Below are 25,995 nucleotides of genomic sequence, written 5' to 3'. Positions count from 1 at the left end.
GGGCTTTTGAATTGACATTGCCTGGGAAAGGAAGCCCCCCCCCCCCACGTGCCTGCTGCCACTGCTCTGATACCACCCCATCCATCTGTCCAGAGGCTGGAATGCCGTCCTGCCAGACTCTTGCCTCGTGAGTTCCCCAAGGCCTCTTACTGCTGGCTCTCAGTGTTTTCTTTTTCCAGCCCTGAGCAGGGCATTTCGAAATTTTCATGAATGGTGGATGGAAAAGGAAAGGCTTTGATCTAATAAGCACCTCCCCCCACACATCGTACCCAAGATTCCCTCACCCAGGGTCAGGCAGACTCCTGTGATTCATGAGGCTGCGCAGAAATGGAAGCAACAACTGAAAGTGGATTTATTGATCAACCCCCAGAGAAGCTGCTTGGCCAGGCTGTTGCTCTGGTTCCTGGCCAGCAGCTCGCTCTGTGCAGCTTTGTCCCCTGGATGCAAATGAGAGGGCACCCTGAAGGGCAGGCCAGAAGACTGTTCTCCTCAGGCCTGGCAGTGAAGAGAGGGTCTGGTATTGCAGAAGGAGGACCTGTGTTTAGACTCTTCTTGGATCCAGCTAACTTAGTGGAGCAAGGGAGGGAGGCCCTTCAAATGGAAATCTGGAGACATCTAGAGAGGCGACCCTCTGGTATGGAAGCTAGGCACAGCATGCCTCTGCCTGCCAAGAAGGAAGTTGATCCTGAGAAAGGAGGAGAAGTCTCAGGCTGGCTTCTTCTTACTGGCCCCTCCACTTTAGTCACATGTAAAGTGATTATTGATTTTGTTGGCTTAATATATGCCATATTTTTGAAGTCATTGTATGTGTCTCCTCTTTCTGCCTCTCTTTTTTTTAAAGCACCTTATATTTATTCTTTGACATTTTTACACATGTATAAATGTGTCTTGATCATATCCACCCCAATTTCCCCCTCCTATTCCCCTGGACACATGTTCCAACACATGCCCAGCATGCCCCCTTTCACCTTCGTGCCTTCTCCCACTTTGACTTTGTAGACCCCCGAGTCCATTAGCGCTGCCTGCTGGGATGCTGGCCGACCTCGTTGGCTTGACCTTGTGCAGGCAACCTTAGCTGCCGTGGCACCATGAGCACAGCAGCTGGGTCATGCCCAGACAGCATTTCACAACACACCCTTCACCACTGGCTCTTACCTTCTTCTGCCCCCTCTTCCACATGTCTCCCGAGCCTTAGAGTTTTTGATGTCCCATTTGGTACTAAGCATTCAGTCACAGACACTTTTTCTCAGCCCTTTAGCCAGTAATGAGTCTCTAAATTAATTGCTGCTGCAGAAAGAGGCTTCCCTGGTCAAGGTTGACAGTTTACACTAACCTAGGGATGTAGATATGACTATTTAGAAGGTAGTTTGACAACACACTTATTATTAACAAAACCACAACAGTAGGATTCTCCCGAGGGCCCATGGACTTTTGAACTAGGTTAACAGTGGCACCTCTTTTACTTTAACTGAGCATTTAAAAAAAAAAACATTACATTTTCAGGGATTTCTGGGTGCCTACTGTGTGCAGGTTCCGTGGTCTAGGGAGTAGCCACTGAACAGTTTCATGGGAGGAGCAGGGAGTTAACTTCTACTACACCCAAGGCTCTGCTGGCCCACTTGCTTCTGTGTATACTTGGGAAGGAAGCCTTGGCCTGGGAGCCTCCACCTTCTATGGCATCTGTGTACCTGGACCTCCCGTCACCTGGAGCACAGGCAGCAGGGTAAAGAGCCCAGGGCAGCAGCTCTTGCTGGTGGCTCCTGACTAGAAAAGGCTGATTTCTGAAAGCTTGGCTAACGGGGCCGTGTGCCTACAAAGAAAGCTGCAGGGAAACACATTGTAGGGACAGCGGGGGGGTGGGGGGATGTCTAGGTGCTAGGGTTCCTACTGCTGGCATTCTGGGTTCTAGCCTCTAGACTAGGATGCAAGATAGAGGAAATACAGAGGCCACAGACTACTGGGAGTCTCCTTCCAGGCTCCAGGAGTCTCGTCTTCTGATACAGCGGGTGGGACTGAGCTTAACTCTGGAGATCTGAGGGTGCATTGAAGATTCTTTCTTTGGGTTGTTTTCCCAGGTGGAGAGATTGCCCTGTCTCACTCCCACAGTCTTCCATCTGTCAGATCTTTTCCAGAAACCAGAACTGGATTCTGAGAGCTTTAGGGAGTAGCTGCCTCCTCTGAGCAGAGTGTCCCTAACTCCCTGGCTGTGGAAAGTCTGTGAGGGCCTCAACTCTCATGACTCTAGGTTCTTTGGTGTTGCTTCCCTGGTCTTAACCTTGACCTTTGGGATGGTCTAGAGTCTTCAAAGCTATCTCCATCAGGAGCAGTTACAGTCCTATGGTAGAAACAGATCAAATGTTCCTCTGATGGGAGTTGCGAAAAGGGGCTTGGCTCACCTACATTGGCCTCCCTCACCTTTAGTCTGCACACTGGGTATTACCGAAATGAACTTTCCAGAGGACACAGCTCCAGGATCTGGGGTGTCTAATGTTGGGCTAAGCAAACTCCCAAGCCCCTCCCACTCTCCTTGCTGCTCAGATCGAGCAGGAACACACCGATTTCCCAGCATTGGGAGGAGGGCTGAGAGAACTGGCTGTGGAACAGAAACAGAATCCCCACGCTCATCCTTCTGAAGCCGAACAGTGTCTTTTTGTTCATCTCTGTCCCCGCACCCTGTTTTGTATCTCTGCAGAAGCTGACTGTGTTTCCCACAGATTTAGTGGGGAGCTTCTTTGTTACGCTAGGCCTGATAACACTGTAGCCAGAGCTGCTGGCTGATAAACTCAACAGGCCCCACCTCCTCACCTTCTGAAGTCTAGAGAACCTTACTTCTCAAGGCCACAAGCTGTTAATGGGGAGAAACCACAGCTTGGCTTGGATTTCATGCATGCGTCCATTTCTTCCCCCAGCAGACACCTTTTCTCTCCTTTCTATCTAGTCCTCCATCTGTAGGACAATTTGAAGCAGGGAAAACCCTGGGGGAGGGACAGCCTCTGGGGAGCATTCAGAACATGCTAACCAGGGGAAAGTGTATTTCAGAGTGCCTTGACCCTGCTGCTAGTGTTGTGGTTGGCTCTCCTGGTGGAGAGGCTGACACATTCTAGAAGGGAGCTGTGATCTGCCAGAATTTTGGTCACATCTCACCCATTCCTTGTTCTCCAGATGAGTACACAGATGTCTCAGATGGGAGGGTCTCACCCAAGCCCCGCTCACTTGTGGCAGAGCCTGGGCCGCTGCTGGGATCTCGGGACCTTGCCACAGGTTAACTATTCCAAGGAGTTTATAGCCTGCTTTTGGGATTTCTCACATCAGCACTGTGTGAACCTCTACTTTTCTAGTCTGAACAACCTGCATCTTGCCAGCCCCATCCAGTTCCACCGGTCCTGTGCACTAGCCAGGTTGGAAAACCCTTGCTGCCCCTTTAAGTGGACAGTCTACAGAGCAGGAAAGATTTGTGCAAAGTCTCCCCTCGTCCCCCCCCCCCCCCAAAAAAAAAACTTGACTAAAGACCTCTTCTTAGCTTTGGAAAAGGAATTGTGCCCCTCTTACCAGCTCAGTCCTGGCAGCAAGGACAGTCCTGCCAGGAAACTACACACAGGCCATTACATCTGTGCACATCCCTATCCCACTAGATGAGCCAGCTACTCACAGCAGGTGAAGCCATTGTCGTTGGTCTTTTCTTCAGCCTGACTTCACCCCAAGGGCTGAAGAGACCAACCTAAGAGCAGCACTCACTGGCAGCACTAAGTCTTGCATCCAGTTCTTTGAGTGTACCCCCTTTTTAAGGAATGCCTTTCATTGGGATGTGGGCACTGGATCTGGCCTTCAGAGAGAGAAGGTGGCTGCATCTCATGGTCACCCAGGCGGTTTTAGGGATCATCAGCTGGACTTCCCATTTTCAAGGGAATATCCTGTTACACCTTTGACCAGAGAGAAAGGAAAGGGTACCAGAGTCAATTCTACTTTGGGATTCTACCTTCCCCAAATTTGAGACCCTCTCTCCACACCTCATTCCTGCAGCCTGCTGTGAATCAGAGCCATTGGGCACACCCTAGCCCCTTTGTAAGGATGACAAAACATCCAGAGAGATGCTTACTTCATCTCAAAGTGTGTGGGTTAGTGGCAGACTGGGAAGGCAGGAATCCGTATGATGCAGGAATCGGGGAATTGGTTGCACAGGGGCACAGGATCTTCTGTCTTGAGCACTGCAGCACGCACGGTTCTTCTCTGATCATCGAGGACTGGGCCTCCCTCATCAGACCCACTGTTCCTTTTGCACAGTGACTGTGCCTCTTCCTTCATCCTCTGCACCCAGAGAGGGGCTCCGAATCTAAGGGAGAAAAGGGACGGTAGCTCAGAATAGCGGCCGTTTCTGACTCACACATGGGATGTAATTGTCTTCCCCACTAGGCTGTGGACTTGTTTGTCCTCAGCAAGTGACCAGGAGCTATTTGCAAGGTCCATTAGGCTAATGACCTAATCAGCTTATCCAGCTCCTTTCTTTCTGGAAGTTTGGAGAGCCTTCTGCCTCTGAACTGCCCTGAGATTGGCCTTGGGGTTCTAGTTCACCTCTCTTTTGGGGGTTAGTTGATACTCATGTTTGGGTGGTGGGTGATGTCACAGGGATCAAGAAAGCAGGATTCGTAAGCCACCAACATCTGGCCCTCTCCCTGGGGTCCTGAGCCAGACTCCTCTGGGAAATGTTACTATTAAATATTTGGCCCCTGGAGTGTGCTGCGTGCCTTTGATTGTATCCGGTTTCCTGTTCTCCTTTGGGAGGAAGAATTTCTCTGCAGGAAGTAGTTTAATATGTCTGAAAGCCTTACTTCGCCCGTCTTGAAATCCAAGTTTCCAGTTTCAAGTGCCTGAGATTGTCCTTAAGAGGAGAGGCAGGAAGAAGGGGACCGGAGCTGTGAAATAGGGCTCCATCTCCGCCAAGGCTGTGGAAGGAAAGATGGAGAACATCCCAGGGAGGACGTCCCTGACGGTGGGGACTGCATGGATGCACAAAGGCTTAAGCTCACCCCACTCAACCCTCATTTCCCTGCTCTAACGCCCAGTGATGCCTGGCTGAGGAGCAGGAGATTGGAAATAGGTGTCCAGGCCTGAGGACACTGCCTCGCTCTCAACAGCCACCAGGCACGCTAACAAACTACACTCAACAGCCACCAGGCACGCTAACAAACTACACTCAACAACCACCAGGCACGCTAACAAACTACACTCAACAGCTACCAGGCACGCTAACAAACTACACTCAACAGCCACCAGGCACGCTAACAAACTACACTCAACAGCTACCAGGCACGCTAACAAACTACACTCAACCCTTTTCAGTCCCACTAGTCAGTAGCTTTCTCTCTCTTCTGAGTCAGTGCCTACCTGAGAGTCTGGCTCGCTCGCTCACAGCCAGCGCCCACTTCTTGCAGCCATGAGACAGCTCAGTTCTTCCCCTCCTAAGCTCCAGGGTTGAACCAGGCATCATCTCAAGTGTTCCCAGTACCAGGAATTGCTTACAAAATAAAACAGTAGCTGAGACACCAACTAGATGGTGCAGTAGCCCAGGGATTAGCAATGACTGGAAGAGACCCCTAGGCTGGAGGCTAAAGGGAAGCTAGGCTGTGGTGGGCCTGGATGGCAGGGGGAGGCAGGCAGTGGCAGGGATGAAGTCACAGCCTGAGGTCCCTAGGCTGGGATGAACAAAGAGCCTGACTCCCTGCTCCCTCCTGGGCTCTCTAGCGTGCCAGTGTTTCTGAGACCCAGCTTGCCCAGGACCAGGGGTCAGCCACTCTGTAGAGCAGGGCAAAGCCAGGAGGGAAAGCCCAGGACAGCTGAAGGACCAGTGTGTGCCAGTCTTCCTGAGGTGACAGCAAGATTCCTCTAGCCTTTCTGCCTGGCCGTTCTCAGCCATTCAAAGACAATTCTCCACAGCCCTAGACTCCCTCCTTTCCCGCTTTCTGTCTCTTCTCCCTGTCACCATCTTTGTCTACCTAGGACTCATGCTGGGCTCTTCATCTGATGGCATTGTGAGCTTTTCTTGCCCAGAGGGTACTTATTGTTCATGTTCTCAGAGTCAGCCTAAAATTTATTCCTAAAGGTGTCCAGACAGAACCCTCTGATGCCATGGTTGGGGGAGGCCACCTGCTGCTCAGACAGCTTCTAAGGGGAAGTGATCTCATCCATGAAAGAGAACATTCAAGAGGCAAAGGACCCATGAGGAGCTGGCCGCTGGAGGACTCCTGCTGGGTCTTAGCAGGTCGCTGCTGCACTGGGCCGCAGACTGGAGGACTCAGTGTGCAGGGCAGTGCTGGACTCCAAGCTACTGGATGTGTTGGCGACAAACTGGTAGCACTTGATTATCCCTCTTCCCAGAGGCCCTGGTAACTCTGGCTTTATGTCACTAGACCCAAGTAGGAGGTCAGTGATTGTCTGACTGGGCCCCAAGTCCCTGGGCTTTCAGTGCAGCAGGGAACAAAGCAGGGCATGTAGCTCCATGGTCCCTCTCTGGTCTGCCTTTCCAGCTGACTTTCTTATTTTTCGTTTGTTTGTTTGTTTTTTTTTTTCCTAGAAAGGGTCTCACTATGTATTTCTTGCTACTATGGAACTCGCTATGTAGACCAGGCGGGCCTCAAACTCACAGAGCCTGCCTCTGCCTCCTGAGTTCTGGAATTAAAGGTGTGTACTGTTACACCTGGCTTCCCATTGCTTTTCTAGCCGAGCACCTGACATTGTGTCCTCATTTCTGGCTCCCTAGGTTGTGTCACAAGGTGGCTTCTCAGTCAGTCATTCTGAATTAAATGATGCGTGGATTCACCAGATCATTTCCCCATGGACTTATTTGTTCATTCAGTGCATGGTTACTGAGCGCTGTTCTAAATACTGGGGGTGCAGTGTGAACATGTCTCATTGCATGGTTACTGAGTGCTGTTCTAGGTGCTGGGGGTGCAGTGTGAACATGTCTCATTGCATGGTTATTGAGCGCTGTTCTAGATACTGGGAGTGCAGTGTGAACAATGTCTCATTGCATGGTTACTGAGTGCTGTTCTAGTTGCTGGGGTGCAGTGTGAACATGTTTTATTGCATGGTTACTGAGAGCTGGTCTAGGTGCTGGGGGTGTGGTGTGAGCTTGCTAGGGAAGGCGCTATCCTAAAGGACTCTTTCATAGTACTAGAGAGGAACACATATACTACCAGTGCTAAGATAGAGCAAAATTTTCTCTGTCCAGAAAATTAAATATAGTAAGAGCTTCCAAGGTGATGGGGACTGTTTCTGTTTTCAGGATGAGTCTAGAATACTATCTGAGGAGCTGACATCAAAACTGAGATCTAAATAGGGTGAGAGAGAACCTCCCAGACCTCCCAGATGAGCAGGGAGTACAAAAGCCCTGGAGTGATGGGGTGCTTTAGATGCGCAAACAATGATTGTTGCCTGCAGTGGGGTTCAGTTCTCAGGTGAGCAGTGTGAGGTCCAGTGCAAGGTAAGAGAGGGTAGGGATGCTTGAGGCATGGTGGCCCTGCTGCTCATTTTTATCAGGATAAAATTCAGAGTCATCTTGATTCTTCCTCCACCCAGACTTTTACACTTAGTCTTGTCTTCCCTCTTCCTAAAGACATTCCAAAGCCATACCCTTTGTCCCAGTTCCGCTGTGTCTGCAGATACATCCAGACTTGTCACCTGCCTGTGTGGCTGAACTACCTGTGTCAGTTCCCGTGGTCCCCGCCACTACACACTTTCACTCAGCACTGTGCATTAGCTCCCCAAACCAGAAATGGGTGGTCACTCCTTTGTAGAACAGCGTCACTGCACTTAGAATAACCCTGAGAACCTTTTCTGTGGCCTTAGGTGACAGTCACTGGCCAGATCTCTGCTGAACTAGTCAGCTCCTCCTCTCCCGTGGCTCATCCGTGCAGAATTTTCTCTGTTCCTTCAGTTGTCCTGGCCTCTTCAGTTTTTCACAGTGCCTTTTGTCTGGGAGGTACAGCCCAGATTTCTGCCTGGCTAGCTTGCTGGTGGTCGCTTAGCTTTCAGCTCAGGTCTTGTCTCAGTCAGGGACTCTGCCTGCCCAGTCCCAGCTCTTAGGTCTCCTTTCTGGGCTCCTGGGTTCTGTGCTACAAACTTCCTCAGCTTCTGTCTCCCAAAGTGTCCCTTTGACAAAGCACAGGCTTTAGATATAGACACATCTCAGACTTAGAAATTCTCCGCTTCTCCCAGGCTGAGAGGCCTTGGACGTGTGTCCTAGTCTTGGTCAGTCTCAGTGACTACAGTCATGAAATGGGGATAATAATAGAGAGTGGTGGAATACTGTCAGCAAAGCCCATGTTCTGCACAGAGAAGACAGCAGTGGATGTTAGCTCTAGGCAGCAATGGAGCTATTGTTATCCTCTGGCTACCTGTTTTTTTTCTGGGCACCCCTCTCTCAGCTTCCACTCCTGTGGCAGCCCTGATGACTGTCCAGGGAAGGAGCACGGCTTCCTGTATTTGGACACAGATGTGTAAACCTCTCTAGCTTACACTGAGAGGTCAACAGCAGCCTTCTACTTCTTTCCCGAGTCCTCCCTTCATCTCAGGGTTGTTACCACTCCATTACTCCAGGGTTCCAGCATTTTCATGATATTGTCATTGACAAGGAGATGCCCACTAACACGCTATACTGTTAGTGACTTTTAAAGATACTGTGCTGAGTACCCGTGAGATGGCTCTTGATGCTAAGCCCAATGATCTGAGTTCGATTCCCAGAACCTGCATGGTGGAAGAAGAGAACCATGGTATACATGTGCTTGTACTCGTGCATGCACGGACACACACGCATGCGCACACACATACACAGACATACGCGCACACATGTGCGTGTGCATCAAGACAAAATACTTGAGGAAGTGTTTAAGAGTAATGAGAATCTCTGCATAGTGAGAGAGACTCTTGAGGTGGTAGGCTTACCCTTGTTTCTCTGGTTCCTTGAGTTGCATTTGGGAGGGGTAGTGAAGCAGGATCTCATTACATAGCCTAGGCTAGCCACGAACTCATGATCCTTCTGCCTCTATTTCCAAGGGTCAGATGGATAGGTGTGAGTTACCACGCCAACCTCAAAGCCTTCTGCTAAATCTTGTTTAAAAACATTTTTTTTTTTTTTGAGACGGGGTCTCATGTAGATTGTTTCCCTCATGCTTACTATGTAGCTGAGCATGACCTTGAACTTCTCATCTTTCTGCTTTGGCTTCTGGTCCCAAGTACTGGGATCGTAGGCAAGGGCCTGTCTCCTCCATTAACTCTTTAAGTTGTCCTGCTGTTTTTACATTCTGCCTGGGACTGAGAACTCCCACCTGCCCCTGGAGGTGGTGAGGACTTAGGTCTGAATTTAAGACAGACTTCCTCAAGAATGAGAGACATTTTCCACGGCCCCACCCCATGCATCAGCTTCCTATTTTCAGGCATAGGGAGAGATCGGTGTCTCCCCTGGCCCCAGAGAGCTGCCCCACCTCAGCCAAGGTCTTGGGTCTAGTTTTTCCCACCGAGGAAAAAATAGCAAGAAAAACAGATGAGAACTGATACCCCGTCCTGCAGGGTCGGCTGGGACCTGGTGCTGGAGGAGCCCCAGGAAAGCTTTAACCCCCCGGGATCCTCGGGCAGTTAGGAAGGGGAGGGGGAGAAGGCCCCTTTCTCGGTGCCCCTCTCTTTCATCTTGGATGGTTTCTATCTCTTCTGTCATCAGGGTTCAAGTGTGGGCTTGGGATAGACCCCATTCTCAGCACTTGGGATCACCTGGTTCATCTCCATCTTTAGGTGGTGCCCTTCCTGAACAGGTCCAGTTTTATCCATGCTAAAGCAAAGGATATTTGGAATCTGCCACTATCTGCATCTAAATGACCCAGGTAGTCTGGGTCCTGAAGGAGGTTTGGGCTTAAGTAGGAGATCTGGGCAAGTAGACATTTGAATCTATATAACTGCCATTCTGTTACGTGCTGCACACCCACACAGTGTGGTTCTGAAGTTCCCCTGAGGCCTGGCTGTGAAATGGATTCATATAAAAAAGATATAAAGGAAAGATTTAATGCACAGTGATAGGAACAGAAGCCTTGACCCACCCTTCCCACACCCCTTTTGTTCTGGAGGAGGCTCATTTTAGTCTACCCACCTCCCTCCAAATGAAGGTCAAAGCAGTACCCCATAAGGTGATCTGCCTTTCTGTTCTTTCCCTGTAAATTCTTGCCCGGAACTTGCTTCCCTGTGTCTGGAAGGCCATGATGGGGAGGCTTGGAGATGCCCATGAGCCAGACCTGTTTGAATAGCACCCGGGCTATGTTTGCTAAGCTCCTAGAGGCACTGGGATGTTGCAGGTGTGTTTGTCTAGGAGCTTGGTGGGGTGAGAGCTCAGGCTAGGGAGTATTAAGAGGGTATTTGCAGAGTATTTGAGCATTATCTCATTTTTATATCATCCTTACCCTCCGAAGGAGGAATTGAGTTAGCAACCTGCAGACTCGGTGCCCACATTCAGGTCTTCTGCCTACAAAGGATCCAGCAGCCTGGCTGCTCGGCTGCGGATGTGAGGGAGGAGAACATGGCTTCTGCTGCAGTGCCAGAGTGAGGCACCAGGGAGTGAGCCAGCATTAGGGCTGCTCGACAGTTTGGGAGCACAAGAATTCTGCTCTCGTAGAGTAGGGGGCAGCCAGGACTTTAGAGGCGCTGGAGTCGGAATGAAGGAATTAGATGTGAGGTTCCAAAGCCCCCGCTAGTGCTGGCCTTTCAGAGGGGTCTGCTTTCTCTCTGTTACCTCCTCATCTCCATGGTCTGCAGGAGCAGGTGGGTGTCAGTGGGTCCTTATGGGCCCAGAAGATCTGTGTCTAAGAAAGAGAGAGCAGAGGATTCTTCCGGCACAGGGCAGAAGAAAACAGTTGGAGCCCTTCCTTTACAGCCCAGTGCTCAGGAGGCCACCCCAGCCCTCTCAGGAACTGCACTGGAAAATAACAATTGGGCAAGCTGCAGCCACTCTGCCAGCTCTTGGCATGGAGTTGTGCAGGCCCCAGCCTTTGGCATTCTCTCCAACACTAGAGTGTAGGTGGAGGACACTATGGCTGGCCTCTGAGTAGTGTCATCTTAAGAGACGTGGGAAGCCCCCCAGCGGCAAGAGAGGCTGTCACCTCTGGCTGATAGGCAGCTTCGTCTCCTGTGAGTCATTCCAGATGTGTCTGCAGACCTGGGAAAGGTTGAAACTCTACCGTGTGGCAACGCTCAGCCTTGAAGGGCACATCGCGATGGAGAGCCCTTATCTCCTGGCTTTTGTGCTATCGTCACTTGATCCAAAATATGAGCTACACAGGGCCAGTGAGATGGCTCAGTGGGTAAAGAAAGACACTTGCTCTCATGCCTGACAACACTCTCCAAGACCCACAAATTCAAAGGAGAGAGAGAACCGGTTCCCCCAAGTTTTTCCTCTAACTTTCACGGGAGCATTGGGGTGCGCGCTCGTGCGCGCTCACACACACACACACACACACACACACACACACACACACACACTCTATAATAAAAAATTTAAAAATACATGCCTGGGGCTGGAGAGATGGATTGGCTGATAAGAGCGCTGGTTGTTCTTGCAGAGAACCTAGACTCGGTTCCCAGCACCAACATTTTAGCTCACAGCCAATTGTAACTCTATTTCTAGGGGTTCAGATGTCCCCTTCTCACCCCCTCAGTTACTGGGTACAGAGACACAGTGCACATACATGTAGACAGAACACTTAAACACATAAAATAAAATAAATCTTTAAAAATAAAAACTGATAAACAGGGCCTGTAGAGACGGCTCAGCAGTTAAGAGCACTAGTTGTTCTTCCAGAGGACCGGGATTCCATCCCCAGCACGCACACGGCAGCCCAGAACTGTCTGTAACTCCAGTTCACATAGATATACATGCAGGCAAAACACCAGTGCATGTCAAATAAAAATAAATAAATCATGTTTTTTAATAAAGATAAACAAATAAGAGCTATGGAGCGGCAGAAATTTTTATCGTGTCCCCAGCACAGAGATGATGATTGCCTGTTGAGAACTGCAGCCAAGCAAGTTCCACTGAGCGAATGAGAGGAAGCAGGAAGTGCTAGCAGATGCTCAGCAAACACCGCTTTCTTCCCCGAGAATCCGTCCCAATTAGTTGAGCAGTGCTGAGCTTATCCTTGAGACCAACCTGTAAAATGAAAAAGGGGAATGGGAAGCCAAGTAGGCAGGAGATGCTTACAGCCAAGCAGAACAGAACCAAAAGGAGTGGCTTGGGGTGGAAAGGACTGTTGGGATCCCCTTGGTGTGTTCAACACCTGGCTCTTTGGGAGAACGGAGACTTGTTAGGTAGCATAGGATGGTGCTGGTAGCTTCTGTGTGGCCTTGGGAAGGCTTCTCAACCATTTTCAACCTCGGTCTAGTGGGCTGTACCTGTACTGTCACCCCTAGGACTGCTATAGTCCAACGGTGAGAAACCAGTGAGGTCAAGGTGTGTACAAGTGAGCTGTACTTAGGCCACTTGCTTGTAACTCTTAAAAAGGGTCCTTTGTTATTTCTTTCCTTCCTTCCTTCCTTCCTTCCTTCCTTTTTCAATACAGGGCTTATCTGTTTAGTCTTATTTGACCTGGAACTCACTCTGTAGACCAGGCTGGCCTCGAACTCAGAGATTCATCTGCCTCTGGCTCCCCAGAACGGGATTAAAGATGTGCACTACCACTGCCCAGCTTCTATTATTATTTTTATGACTCCTCAGAATTTCTTTCCTCTGCTGGAAGAGAAATGAGGCTGGAGTTTACAAACTCTGGGCTAACCTTGGATTCTAGCTGTTAGGCCCCTGAGCTAAAGACATACACGCGTGTGCGCACACACACACTAGATCTTCAATGTGGAGAAGCCTCCTCTTAGAGCCCCTAACGGCAGGTGAGCCTCAGGGAAGGGGTCCACACAGAGTCAGGGGCTACTTCTCATACCCTGTTCTCCTTCCCTCCAGGTACAAGACAGTGGTGACCCAGCGGCGGGCGGCAGTGGCCATAGCAGGCTGCTGGATTCTCTCCCTTGTGGTAGGCCTGACACCCATGTTCGGCTGGAACAATCTGAGTGAGGTGGAGCAAGCCTGGGTAGCTAACGGGAGTGTGGGGGAGCCCGTGATCAAGTGTGAGTTCGAGAAGGTTATCAGCATGGAGTACATGGTCTACTTCAACTTCTTTGTCTGGGTGCTGCCGCCGCTGCTCCTCATGGTCCTCATCTACCTGGAGGTCTTCTACCTGATCCGTAAGCAACTCAACAAGAAAGTATCCGCCTCCTCTGGTGACCCACAGAAGTACTATGGGAAGGAGCTGAAGATCGCCAAGTCATTGGCGCTCATCCTCTTCCTCTTTGCCCTCAGCTGGCTGCCACTGCACATCCTGAACTGTATCACCCTCTTCTGCCCCACCTGCCAGAAGCCCAGCATCCTCATCTACATTGCCATCTTCCTCACACACGGCAACTCGGCCATGAACCCCATCGTCTACGCCTTCCGCATCCACAAGTTTCGGGTCACCTTTCTGAAGATTTGGAATGATCATTTCCGATGCCAGCCCAAGCCCCCCATTGACGATGACCTCCCAGAAGAGAAGGCTGATGACTAGCCTCCACCTTACTCCCTCCAGCCCACAACCAGTGTCCCAACTGTCCCATTGCTCCTCCTTAGCTGCCCCAGCTGGGGTGTGAGCTGTAGGCACCAGGGAGGCGCTGAAGAGATGCCACAGAGCAGGGCCCCTCCCAGAGGATCCAGCTGCCCTGTACCTTGGGGAGCTGGAGGAGGCTTGGAGGTGGGTCAGGCTATGGCAGGGAACTGGGTGCCCTGAGGTGCTGAGTGCCCAAACCTGGCTGTTCTACAAGGCATTCAGAGATCTAGGGCTCCTACAGTCAAACAGGGGGCCTGCTATTAAGACCAACTTCAAGGTGAGGATAAGACTCCCTCAGAGATTGGATATGTCCTGGCTTTGCTTTCTCTCCTACTCTGTAGGAAAAAACAGCAAAGTTCAGGAAAGGAGACCTTAGACCCACCTCCAAGGATTTTGTGTTTCTGGTCATACAGGTCCTGCAATGCCCGCAGTCCTTACCCCGACAAGCCTGAGGTTATATATAGACGAGGCAGAAAGAATGGGACTAGGGATCCACTCTCGGATTTTGTTTATTCACAGTCCTGGAATTCCAGTGGGCCTCTAAGCACTGGGACATAAGCACGGTCCAGTAGGTGCTGGCCTCAAGTAGCCAGCAGAGGGCAGCACTGAGCACTTTTGCCCTGAACTTCGGGGTGTTCCCAATGTAACTTTCTGTCTTCTGGGCCACCAAGCGTCACCAACTCTCAGAGGCAGGCCTGGACTCTCCTGGATGACACTGTCTCTGCTTCTGGGCTCTAGGAGAAGAAAGCCCCAGAAAGGACAACTCTTGGGAACACTCTGCCTGAGTGGGGAGGAAGATGAGGGAAGCCTCCAAGAGGCTCCCAGGTGACATGGGCACTCCTGGTGTGGGGTATGGCAGGCCAGACCAGACCAGAGACCACTCTCTTGAGAGTGTGAAGGATTGCCTTGCTGGCATTCAAATATCCAAAATGCTCCTGGGGGGTTAAGTTCAGTATTTAGGGGTTTCAGAATGTGTGTTACGAGTATAGTGCAGGCCTTTGTGGGTCTCAGGACCAATCCATACCCTACTGAACCTGACTTCCTTGTGTGGACAGCAGCAGGGAGGGTGACAGGTTCTGAGTGTGAGTATTGACTCCAGGCTCTTCCCTCAGTGCCAGGTAGGGTGTCCCTGGCGCCCAAGGAGGTCCCTGTGTCTAATAAAAGACTGTGAACCCTTGTGGAGAGTGTGTTACCGGTACCACCCCAGCGCTGTCAGAGGACAATTAGATCACCTTAGCAGAGAAAGCAATGGTGGCAATGGTGGGAAAGCTGGGAGAGGGGTGTGGGAGCAGATGGAACAAGGAAGGTTCCAAGATGGTGTTTCTGTTGCTATAGTTACACATTTAGGGTAGCACATTGTGAATCAGGAAGCAAGATCCGGAACGTTCACATGTCTGAAAACTGTCCTGTGCTATTGGGAGACCCTTCCTGTTGGTACTTTCCTTGTGGTGACAGTGTCTCCCTGCATAGCAACATAGTATCTTCCCACGACACTCACTGCCACAGAAGCCCCATGCTGTAACACCACACATGTTTATTTGACTGCTTCTCACCCAGCATACAACTCTCAAGGGGGCAGCAGTCACTGCACCTCTGGGGCACTCTCGTACCCAGGAGGCCTGACCTGAGGCCTGCCAAGCCCACTCCTGGGTCTGGCTGGACGCCAGCTTCTGGGGGAGGGAGGCCTGCAGGTACCACAGGCCTCTCCATGTTCCTATGGTGCCTTGGTCTTGGGTATCCATGGAGAGACATTTTGGTCCTGAGGGCCCGATCCTCAGGCCTGCAGGATCTGGCAGACAATGTCCTTCTGAGCCCTGGTATGTGACCAAGCTGCCAGAAGAGAAGTAGGGGGGTCAGGTGGAGAGTCACCTCCACTCTTCTCTGTTCTTCCTTAGGCTCAGTTCTCAAGGCTGAACTCTGCCTAGTGTAGCCCTAGAACTTCCTAGTTCTTCCAGAACCTTGGAGCCGCTAAATAAAGAAGGAAGGACAAGGGCTGGGTCCCTACTTTTCTGATGAGGAAAAAGTTGCAAAGAAGATATCTATGTTTATAGTCACTCAAAGTCAAGGCTAGATCCTGTCCTGTGACCACCCATACTGTACCTTTTTCCCTTCCAGACCTCACCAGCATGGCCCAGCCCTACCCTGTCTTTACCAAATTGAACATGCGTGCTAGTTGACTTTAGCTGCAAAATTGTACCCAGATCTGTCTACTGCCTTCCCTTCCTGCCTAGCTCTTCCTCAGTGATGCTTTGGGCCTGGGAATTGGGTTCTCCCTTCCCAGTGTCCTCTTCGACCGTGTGCTCACTGGAGTTAGCTGAAGGAGTGGGTCCATCCGCTCACCTGTCTCCTTTTCCCAGTCTGCCATGTTGCTCTTCAGTGTGTGGCAGAGGCTGAAAGAGATCCTACAGGTTAGCCCTTGGGGGAAGACAGGAGGGAACTGGGAGGTTTGAGGTTCGATCCCCAGTGCCCCGATCCCCAACTAGAACATCTTCCCACCTGGAAAGTCACACAACCTGTGCTTAATGCTCTCCTACTCCTGCCACCTGCTCCAGTTTTCACTCTTGAGTTGCATCTAGTCCCTCTCCAAAGAGGAGTCTACCTGTCCCCCATGGCCAGGAACTAAGGGAACCTTCAGACTCTCACCTTTGACCTCTAATCGGCAGTCCACAGAGGCCTCCCCTAGCACGTTGATGGCCTTGCATGTGTAGACCCCAGAGTCAAAAGGGCTGGGCTTCCTAATCTCCAGGGTGCAGACCCCTTGCTCAGAAACTGCGCGGTACTTTGGGTCACCCTGGATATCCATCTTGTTTTTCATCCAGATGATCTTGGGCTGAAAGCAAGGTCAGATGAAGGACAATGAAGTGAGAATGTGGGTTGCAACCGACTCTCAGAAGACAGTTTCAACCCTGCTGCCCTTGCCCGCCCCACCAGCCCAGGGCCCCTCACCTTGGGTGAAGCTCGGACGCTGCAGAAGAGTTGTGTGCTGTAGCCGGGAGTGGAGGTGTGGTCAGCCAGGGGCTGGGTGAAAGACGGGGCTTCTGAGAAGTCTCGCTCAATAAACCCCTTAGGTTTGGCAGTGATATCTAAGTTCAGGCGAGAATTTGAGGTTATAGGCATTAAGGGGGCTTCAGAAGACTGGCCTCAACCCCTAAGCTTTGAGAAGCTCAACCTGATCAACACATGGAAACTGTCAGACACCAGAGAAAGCCTAGCTGAGTGGAGCTGAGGCAGGTCAGAGGTGTACAGAGAGGAGTGGGTGGGGAAACTGAGCCACAGGGCAGTGAGGCAGAAACCTGACATCACATTCCATTTCTGTCTGTCTTTGAGGCCGGGTGGTTTTCCTTTCTTTTCAACACAAAACTTATGGTTGTGCTGCTTGGGCTGCTGTTCAGAAGTGTCTCTTCCAGGGTGACTGAGATGGCTCAGGGGGTAAGGATGCTTGCCACCAACCTTGCCACCCTGTGTTCAATCCTGGAGCCCGGAAGGTAGGAGGAGAACACACACGTACACACAAATAAATGGAATTAAAATGAACAATAATTAAAAGTGTGGCTTCTAGGGTCACTGATGTGTATGTTGTGGGGAGGATCTGGGACAGGCAGGGGTCAAGGTGGGGTCCCGAAGTTTCCGATTGCCCGCACTGATCAGATACCTGATGGGGACAGTAAATACCACAGCAGTCTTGGGTGGGGAGGTGTGTGTCCTTACAGGTTGCCAGTCTGCCTATCATGTACATGTCACCTTTCAGAGTGTGCCCCTGGGACACTGGGCAGGAGACCCGGTGACTTCTGTGATGTTAGCAGCCACAGGCATCTTATAACAAGCACACAGCCTCCTGAGGGGCCGCTCATTTGCATGGCTTTGCTTTGGTGTTTGCTAAAATCTGTCCGCCCTCCCCCCATTATTTATGGTCACTCCACGCCAGTGTATGTACAAAATCACACATACATTCATATCACAGAGAACTATTGAGTGGGGGGAAGGGCAGCAAATGTTCCAAGGAGCAGGGACTGAGGAGAAGCCTAGAGGGGTGTAGGGACACAGAAGAAGCCGTAGCGACAGATGTTGGAATACCAGTCCTGCTTAGGTTTCCTGCCCAGGTTCAGAACCGCTTACCTGCCTTCTGGATGTGAGCCAGCTCCTTGGTGGTGGTGGCCGCATCGCTGAGGCCACACAGGTTTTCCGAGAAGACCCGGAAGGAGTAGGAGTTCCCAATGATGAGGTCTGAGATGGTGCAGGTGGTGGGGTGGTAACGCTCCAACACTGTGAACCATTGCTGCGGGGACAACGGCTGGGTGACCTCCAGCTTGTACCCAGTTCTTGTCTTTCCTGCTTACCCGAATTCACCTCAGAGGGGCTCATCCCATGTCCCAGCTTTGGGAGGCTGAACCATCCAACACTGGGCCTGAGGGGCTTGGAAGTGGGATAAGGACTCCTGGGTCCCTCATAGGAGCTCAGGAGCCTCGCTACTCACAGTGTGGCTAACAGGCTTGCAGCCTCATGACCTGGGCACTGTTTAAATGTGGGGGTTGCCAGCCCCCGGCCTCAACTGCCTGCCTCAGAGTCTATGTTTAGCAGATTCCTAGGTGATTGATATACATAATAAGATAGTTCCATTGCGGCCCAGTAGAAGCTAGCCTAGGACCATGGAGGGAGTCGGTCAGCGGTAGTTCGTCTAGTCTTCCATCCAGAGCCCCTTAGTGGGATGAGCCTTTTCAGTCTGAACTATTTCTTTCCCACCCTTGCTAAGGCCCAGCCAGCCTCACCCCTGTCTTCTTGTCCGCCTTCTGCACCGTGTAGCCCAGGAGCTCTGTGTTGCCTGTGTCCTGGGGGGGAGTCCACTCAAGGGCGGCATTGCAACCCCAGACATCCAGTAGCCTGATGCTACTCGGGGGCCCAGGCTTCTCTGCAGGACCAGATCATGAAGGGAAGTGAGGCGAAGCAGGCCCGCTACGAAGTCTTCACACCCCCGATTTGGCACTTGCCACGATACCCTAGCCTCCCTTCCCCTACCATCTGCTCTGGGATGCAAGGTGGGGGATGAGGGTTTTGAGATAGCCCTTTCCCTTCTGCCCTTTTACCAATCACGAGGATGTCAATGTTGGCCTTGGCTTCCAAGCCTTCCAGACGCACAGTGAGCTCGTAGCGGCCTGAGTCTGAGCGCTGAGCAGAGCGAATGAAGAGGATGGAGTCCTGGTCCCCCGTGCGCACGTTCACCCGCTGGCTGTCCAGGGCTTGGCCATTGTGGGTCCAGGAGGCCTGTGGTTTGGGCTTCCCCTGACAAAGATGGGCTTGGGGTGAGTGCAGATCGGTATGAGCACCTCACTGCTACCCCACCATAGCTGTGCCTGGGAAACCTGTCCTACTGATCCCACAGTTGCTGCCCAGAACCTTTTCTTCGAGTGTGTGGCCTGCCCTGGGGCTGCTATCTGTTCACTCACAGTTGAGTTATGTGCAAAACTGGGAAGGCAGCCATCTTTGTGGGTCCCAGGCAGACTCTAGTGAGAATCCTGACATTCCCAGGTCTCTCATGATGCATCAGGATCTTACCAGCGAGGCAGGCTTACCTGGAAGGGGATTTGCAGGTTGACAGACTCTCCCACCCGGCGGATGTAGATCTGCCGAAGGTGTCGGGGAACACGGATCTTGGGGGCTTCTGCATGAAAACAGATGTCTGGGCTTAGCCCAGTTGAGTGAGGACTTCTGAGGCAGGAGGAGGGGAAAGCAAGTGTGGGTGCCGGCTAGACAGTACAGCTCCCACTTAGTATGTCCCCACGAGTCTGGGCAGCCGCCTCACTGGGAGGGCAAAGCCTTCAATGCCGAGATTGAGGGACCCAAATCCCTTAAGGGTTGCTGAGAACTGAGAGGCTCCCAAGAGGTCAGGGGCTCTACAGTGTGAACTGGTTGGTATCTCCGGCACTCCCTTGGCGCTTCAGCCTTGCCAGGCTGGGATTTACCCTGAGGTGTAGGCATTCTCAACCTCCAGATGGACCTGGCTGGCTCTCTGTCTCCCCCTGGAGGGAGGCGGGTTCCACATCTGTCTCCTAGAGGGACTGAGTGCGCAGGCTTCCTGTTGATTCGGTACGTGCACCCCAGGGACCCAGGACTTTTCTGAGAACATGGAACCTCACTGGTTCAAGCCTCTGCCTCCAGGCCTGCTGGGAGGCTCAGGCTCTTTGCACAGGCGCTAGAGCAGGTACCCAGCTTCTTCCCCTACCAGCCTTCTCGGTCTCCTAGTGGCATGATGGTAAGTCCTTCCCGAAGTTTTGGGTCAGCCTCCTACTTTGGTAGGAACTACTTTCCTGACTGTGGCCTAGTCAGGTATCCCTGGGTATTCCGAGGCAAGCTGCAGCAGCTGCCATCCCTGTCCCTGGGGGACGGTGTGGGGACTGAGCCTGAGCCTCCTAAGCAGTAAACAGGTGGCAACAGTTGGCCAGTGGCATGTAGGAGGGCACAGGAAGAAGGAACACTGTGTCTCCACGGATTAGCTGAGCAGGCACTTGGCTTGGGAGCCTCATGGTTTGGAGTGCTCCAGGGACCTCTCCAGGAGGTCAGGCATGCCTGGCAGCTCCAGGTGGCCCAGAGGGGAGACAGCTGAGCAGCTGAGGATCCTGGAGAAGGCCCCCACCCTGCCCTGCCCAGGCCATGAGAGGTCCGGCTGTTCCTGGCTTGTTCATCGCCTCCTCCCCAAGTTTCTCTCCAGGAAATCCCCTTCTCTTCGGCCAGAGGAATTTTGGTGGAGAGGTGGGTGCTGAGTTTGGCTTGCTCCTTCAACACCGGGTCTCAGAGGCATCTCAGAGTCTGAGCTTCCTGGAGCCCCCGGGGAAGGGCTGGGACTCTGCCAACCAGGAGGACTTCCTAGCACCTCCATACTGGAGTCAGCTCAGGCATCCTGATGCCGATTTGGCGGTGGGATGTGTGTGCTATCTCACCCAGATAATGTCCTGGCTTTTGAAAGCCGCTGAAGCAGATGCTGCTCAGCTCGTTGGCTGTGAACGGTCCTGTGTGGGCACCAGGACTCGAGACTTCTGAAAGACTGGGTCACTCTGTGGGCGTCTCCGGGTCCTTTGGATCTGCCTGGTTTGACTCAGCTATGACAGTCTGGGTTCTGGTCGTCTATGTCTTTAGACCTTAAAGCAGTGTATTTCCTTGAATCTACATTTGGGCCCTCCTATGGCTGAGACACCTCTCTTCCCAGATACTTTGTCTGGAAATGTAGGCTCTGTCTCCAGCCTCCATCCATCCCTCAAGGAATGAGAAGGAAGATGGAGAAGGTCTCAGACCACCTGTTTGCCCGTGTCTCTCTTCACCCTGGGGCCCTGCACTGTCCCCAGAGACTTGAGATCAGACCAAATGACTCACCGTCATTAACAGTCTGAAATTTGAGCAGCTTTGGGAGGGGAGTCAGAGGACTAAGGCTAACGCACCCCGCAAATAGAAATATTAGCAACAGGGACAGCAGCTGGCCTCGAGGTCCTCACAGCGACACTGCCCTTTGGGGATGAAAAAGCCTTCACAGACCCTTTTCACAGATTCCTCTTCCTGCTGAGGGTCAGGGGACATGGAGGGCCTTCCCTGTGTTCCAGAATCCAGGTTTGAGGAAGTAGAAAGGCAGCTTCTATGACGTCAGGGATTAAGATTAGGTAAAAGTAAGAATGGGTGGCTTCTAGTGCTGGGAGCCCAAGCTTCATCTCTGGGCAGCAAGGAGCTGCTCCCTGGTGGCAGTGGTGGTGGAGGGGGTGCTGGACCACTCAGGGAAGTGACTTCTTGGACTTCCTTCTTGCTGCTGAAGAACCTGAATCTTTCACAAGGCAAGACACGTTAGCATGTGACTTGAGCATGTGTGTGTAGGGTGCGGGAAGTGGCTGTCTGGGTCCCATTGACCTTGGCCTCAGTTTCCCCATTGCATCCAGTCTGTGAGCAAGAAGCAAGAAGGGGCTTTACCAATGATCTCTTGGATGTGGACAGGGTGGTCCAGTACAGCTGCAGGGCCCGCCCCTGCGGAGCTAACTGCAGTCACACGCAGGAAGAACTTGTCTCCCAGGGCCAGGTTTCGAACCGTCTGCTGGGTCACCATCGCGGGCCGGGGATTCACAGGCACCCATTCTGAGGCTGAGGGCAGTGGAGAAAGTCTGGGTCTTAGTGACGTGGCAGAAGCATCCTTCTCATGGGGCTTTTTTTCTCAAGGGTGATCACGGACAGAAGCTGACCTTACTTGGGCTATAGTCTCCCCCCTGCCCTCCGCTTTTGTAGCATCAAGTAACATCAAAGCCAGGTGGTGTTAGAGCTCTGGGATGCTGGCCAGAGGTGGGGATGCAGAAGGCCAGAGAAGGTTGGGCGTGTTCACCAAGTCACACAAAGCAAAGTAGGGGTAGAGGCAGAAGCCGGGCTGAACATGGCTGTCAGGGACCTACTTTCCCTAGCTCTCCTCATACCTCTCATTTTAGGGTCCCCTCTTCTGTATCCCCCTACTTCCTGTCTCCTGGGTTAATCCCCCCAAAGTCCTCTGAGATGTAGTACCTCCTTCCCGTCTCATTAGATCTATGCCCCACCCTTCTGTTCCTCAGAGGCTCCTTGGAGCTGGAGGACGGAAGGTCTCCTGAGGTCACTGAGCACCTCTTCCTGCAGAGGTCCCTCTGGAGCAGGAGGTGGTAGCCAGGTAGTTAAGACCACTGCTCACACCTTCTTCCTTTCTAGTTCCCTGGACTGGGCTTGTCCCTGCTGTCCTAGCCCTGCTTAGCTGAACAGAAGCAGGACTAAGCCTGGTGCTCACCTCCCTCTCGACAGAGCTCCAATACATAGCCTTGAAGCCCCAGCTTCCCCAGCTTCTCGGGGGGCTCCCAGCTCACAGTCAGGGAGCTCTGGCTCACATCCTCCAAGGTCAGCTGCAGTGGGGCACTGGGGACATCTGAGAGAGGGGGAAATGAGGGTGAGATGAGGAGCCCCTCCCTGCATACCTGCCTCCCTTCTCCACCTGCCCCCACCTTTTAGTCACCTTCACTTGGAGGTTCAGGCTTAGTGGTTGCGGGTATGGCAGAAGCTTCAGGGGCTTCGGGGTCCAGTGCCTGAGAGTCAGGCTTCTGTGGCTCTGGAGCCTGCTCTTGCCCCGTGGACTCTGATGTTACCACCTCTCCAGAAGACTCCATGGTAGGCACCTGGGCAGGCTCAGGCGCTGTCTCGCTTGGACTGGAGACAGAAGCCTCAGAGCTGTTTTTTCCTGTCATTTCTGAGCTGGTTGGGGAGGGGGTCACGCTGGAGTGTTTGGTGGGTCAGCTGCAGGTCTGAGCTTCCAGAGTGCCCGAGAGACCTAGGTCCAGGCTTATATAGGCAGGGTCTGCCCCACCCCTAGCACACCATTCCCAGCTGTGGGGTCAGGTCAGGCAGGGGGACAGGGGGGCAGGGAGCTCCCAGGCCAGGAATAGCTCTGGGGGAGGAACCACAAGGGCCCCTTGAGGAACATACTACCTCGCCATCACCCCAGCTAGACCTCACAGCCAGGGTGCCAGTGCCCAGACAGAGAGGGCATAGATAGGTAAACTGGGACATCGCTGGGCTTGGGTAATGAGACTGGCCATCTGGAAAAGGAGATCAAGTCAGTTCCATGAGTCTGGTTTCCTCAGGGCCCCCTTCGGCCTGCGTGTCCATGGAGCGGAGCCTGGAATTAAGAACACTTGAACCAGCCCTCCTTGTGAGCCCTCCTGCTTTTACCTTTTCACTCTGCCTTGGTCCCCCAGTCTCTGGGGACTCTCATGGGGACTGTGTGACGCTAAGACCCCACCCACCTATGGACTCTGGAGAGGCAAGAACTGAGATGCCCAAGGTGAGGCTGGCCAGAGGCAGGTGCTCCAGTGTGATTCCTAGGCAAGGGGCTCTCTCGGTTGGTCTCACTGCAGCACCAAACCATAAGCGCTGTGAACTATAAACAACGGAGGGGGCCTTTCCTCACGGCCCCAGAGGCCGAGGAGTCTAAGAACATGCTGCTCCGCATCCAATGAGGAGTTTTGTGCTGAGCCGGAACACAGAGAATGGGTAAGCCAGACAGGAAAACAGACTAAATCACGCCTTTTATCTAGTTCCCACTCTGGAGATAAATAACCCACTCCTTAATAATGACATTAATTTACTTACGAGGGAACTGTCCCATGACCTAATCACTTCTTTAAAGGCCCCATGTCTTAACACCATTGGTGACCATTAGAGGCGTGTTAGAGGGAGCGTTCAAACCATAGCAGGGACCAAGTAAGCCTCTTCCTGTTTCTGTGGCAAGCTGGGAAGCCCCTGTTTTCACTAATCCCCAGGCCTACTGAGAACCCCCACCCTTGAGGATAAGACAGACAGACTTGAATTTCTCAGACTCTTCAAAAAGGGACAGAGGCTTGGACTCTCCCAGGGTGGAAAATGGAGCAGGTTCAGCCTAATTCCCAGTCCCTGATTCATTTATTCAAGAAGATGTTAGGACTGGTAATAATTTGAAATTCAGAAAATAAATACCTTGTGTCGGGAAGGAGGGGGAACAGCCAAAATTTTCACTGTGGGTGGGAGTGTGGATCAGAGCAAAGACTGGAAAATGAGGCAGGGCATTGGTGGCAACGACCATGTGCCTAGTGGATGACTCTGGGCATCCACCTCTGGGCTCCCAGGAGACGTGGATGAGACTCCACCTCTGGGCTCCCAGGAGACGTGGATGAGACTCTCTGTGGTCTTTGAACAGGGGGTGGATGAGCCACTGGCGCGGTTACACAGTTCTGAAGCAGGAGTCTGATTGATGATGATGGGGTACCCCAGCTGATCTCACACACCAAAGGGTGAATCACAGAAACACGGGGATCACTTTGTCCTTGAAATCCAAACCCAGAGCCCTGTGAAGCCTCAATTTTCAAAATGCATCCATAGTTGGTATGCCAAATAAAAAAAGGAAGGCAAGGCCAAGGTTAGTCTAAAATGATAGCCTCTGGGTGAGGGGACAAGGACGCCCATGACGGACGGTAGAGGCTTCAAAGTGTCGCAGAGGTTTCCCCTTTGATACATAGAAGATCTTTAAATTAGATGACTCTCTCTCACTCTTAAGCAGGCATGATGTATCGCACAATTTAGGAATAAATGGACGTGTAATTTATTTAGGGCTGTCAACAGCATCCTGGCTGTCCCTCTTCATGAGGACAGGGCAGAGCAGTATGGCTGCCTCTCAGCCCCAACTGTCCTCGTATGGAGTGTCCACGGAGAGACTGAGGAGCCTAAGGGTCCAACTCTGCCTGGGCGTCCATGGCCTCTGGGAGGTGACTCAGTGTTGTGCTGGATAGGGAGACCCGATCTCCACTTTGGCTTCTGACTCTGCAGCTATAAGCGAATGTGACTAACTCGGCAGGACCCTGAGTCAGCCCTGAGAACCTGTCCCAAACTGGGAGAAGGGGGGGGGCTCAGGAGGCAGGGTAGCTCACAGCCCTGAGGTTCCAGAGGCCTTGTGTGGTAAGGTGGACTGTGGGCAGGCGTTAGGGACTGCTTGGCCCACTAGCCAGCATGAAATGCCAGGTTTGCTCTACCCCTAAGATCCTGGCCCAGCACTTTGCCTTTAGCAGAGTGGTAACCTTGGAAATAGTTGCATGTGCCCAGTTCCAGCTGGTTCAGATTTCAGGGCCACAGATTGGTGTTGGCTTTTTTACACCTCAATACTGAGTCACCAACATCAGCCATCTAATGATTATCCCAGGTCAGATGATCCCCAAAAGTCAAAGAACCCGCAGATGGAATTCAGCAGGTTTAGAATACATCCTATCCAGGTTCCCTGAATAAAGTCACATCCGGGCTCCTGGCAGTTCCTGAGACCCTGGTCGGAGCGTCCCCTCCTCACAAAGGCTTGTCTTCTGAGCCAATGCTATTCCATCTTCCTCACCTGCTGTCTCAGGTCAGCTGGGGCAAAGAAGATCTGATCTCCTCACGAGCCAAGGAAGTGGTGTGCAGGGGGAGTGAGCCAAGGACTGAGCTGGGGACAAGGACAGCACTGGACGGTTGACAGTCTCAGTCCAGCGGCTGGGTGGACTGCCTTTAAGATAATGAACTGTGGGGCACTTAGGAGTGGGAGGCTAGAAGGCCAACTCTCAAGGGTCTGGAGAGACCCAGCCCTGGACAGCAGGAAGGGTGCGTGAAAGGGTACCGTCCTTGCTGGCCTTAACGTTCTGGGTTCCTGCGCATTCTAACCATATTCTGTGGTTGTCTCTCAACACCTTTAGAGGATCAGAAGACATGTGCTAGGTAAAAGGTCTTCTTTCAAAGCCCTGCAACAGTCTCTATCCATAAGGAACTTAGTTTGGAAGTCTGCAGGACAAGGGCTTTAGTA

The 25,995-nt window shown here is 52.2% G+C and overlaps 2 protein-coding genes across 5 annotated transcripts in view; one reads left to right on the top strand and one right to left on the bottom strand.

The window, feature by feature from the left end:
- Positions 1 to 14,839, top strand: part of Adora1 (adenosine A1 receptor) — a 34,628-nt gene extending 19,789 nt beyond the window's left edge. For all 4 annotated transcript variants that reach the window (XM_041648156.1, XM_041648154.1, XM_041648157.1 and 1 more), the window contains exon 3: positions 12,983 to 14,839. In XM_041648156.1, coding sequence (XP_041504090.1) covers positions 12,983 to 13,622 — 640 coding nt within the window. In that variant the 3' untranslated portion in view covers positions 13,623 to 14,839. The remainder of the gene's footprint in view (positions 1 to 12,982) is intronic.
- Positions 14,840 to 15,352: 513 nt separating this feature from the next.
- On the bottom strand, positions 15,353 to 22,885 carry Mybph (myosin binding protein H). Its single transcript, XM_041648151.1, has 11 exons — positions 22,657 to 22,885; positions 22,435 to 22,569; positions 21,606 to 21,773; positions 19,229 to 19,317; positions 18,743 to 18,938; positions 18,428 to 18,567; positions 17,778 to 17,937; positions 16,608 to 16,744; positions 16,305 to 16,491; positions 16,002 to 16,051; positions 15,353 to 15,491 (listed from the first exon to the last, which is right to left on the bottom strand). The coding sequence occupies exons 1-10, from the start codon at positions 22,883 to 22,885 to the stop codon at positions 16,035 to 16,037; spliced, it is 1,458 nt and encodes a 485-aa protein (XP_041504085.1). The 3' UTR covers positions 15,353 to 15,491; positions 16,002 to 16,034.
- Positions 22,886 to 25,995: the final 3,110 nt, after the last annotated feature.

The sequence above is a fragment of the Microtus oregoni genome, unplaced genomic scaffold (assembly GCF_018167655.1).
Source record: "Microtus oregoni isolate MIOR12 unplaced genomic scaffold, Mior012 000003F_ref0000135, whole genome shotgun sequence".
Taxonomy (NCBI): Eukaryota; Metazoa; Chordata; class Mammalia; order Rodentia; family Cricetidae; genus Microtus; species Microtus oregoni.
This window is presented reverse-complemented; position numbering and strand designations above follow the sequence as displayed.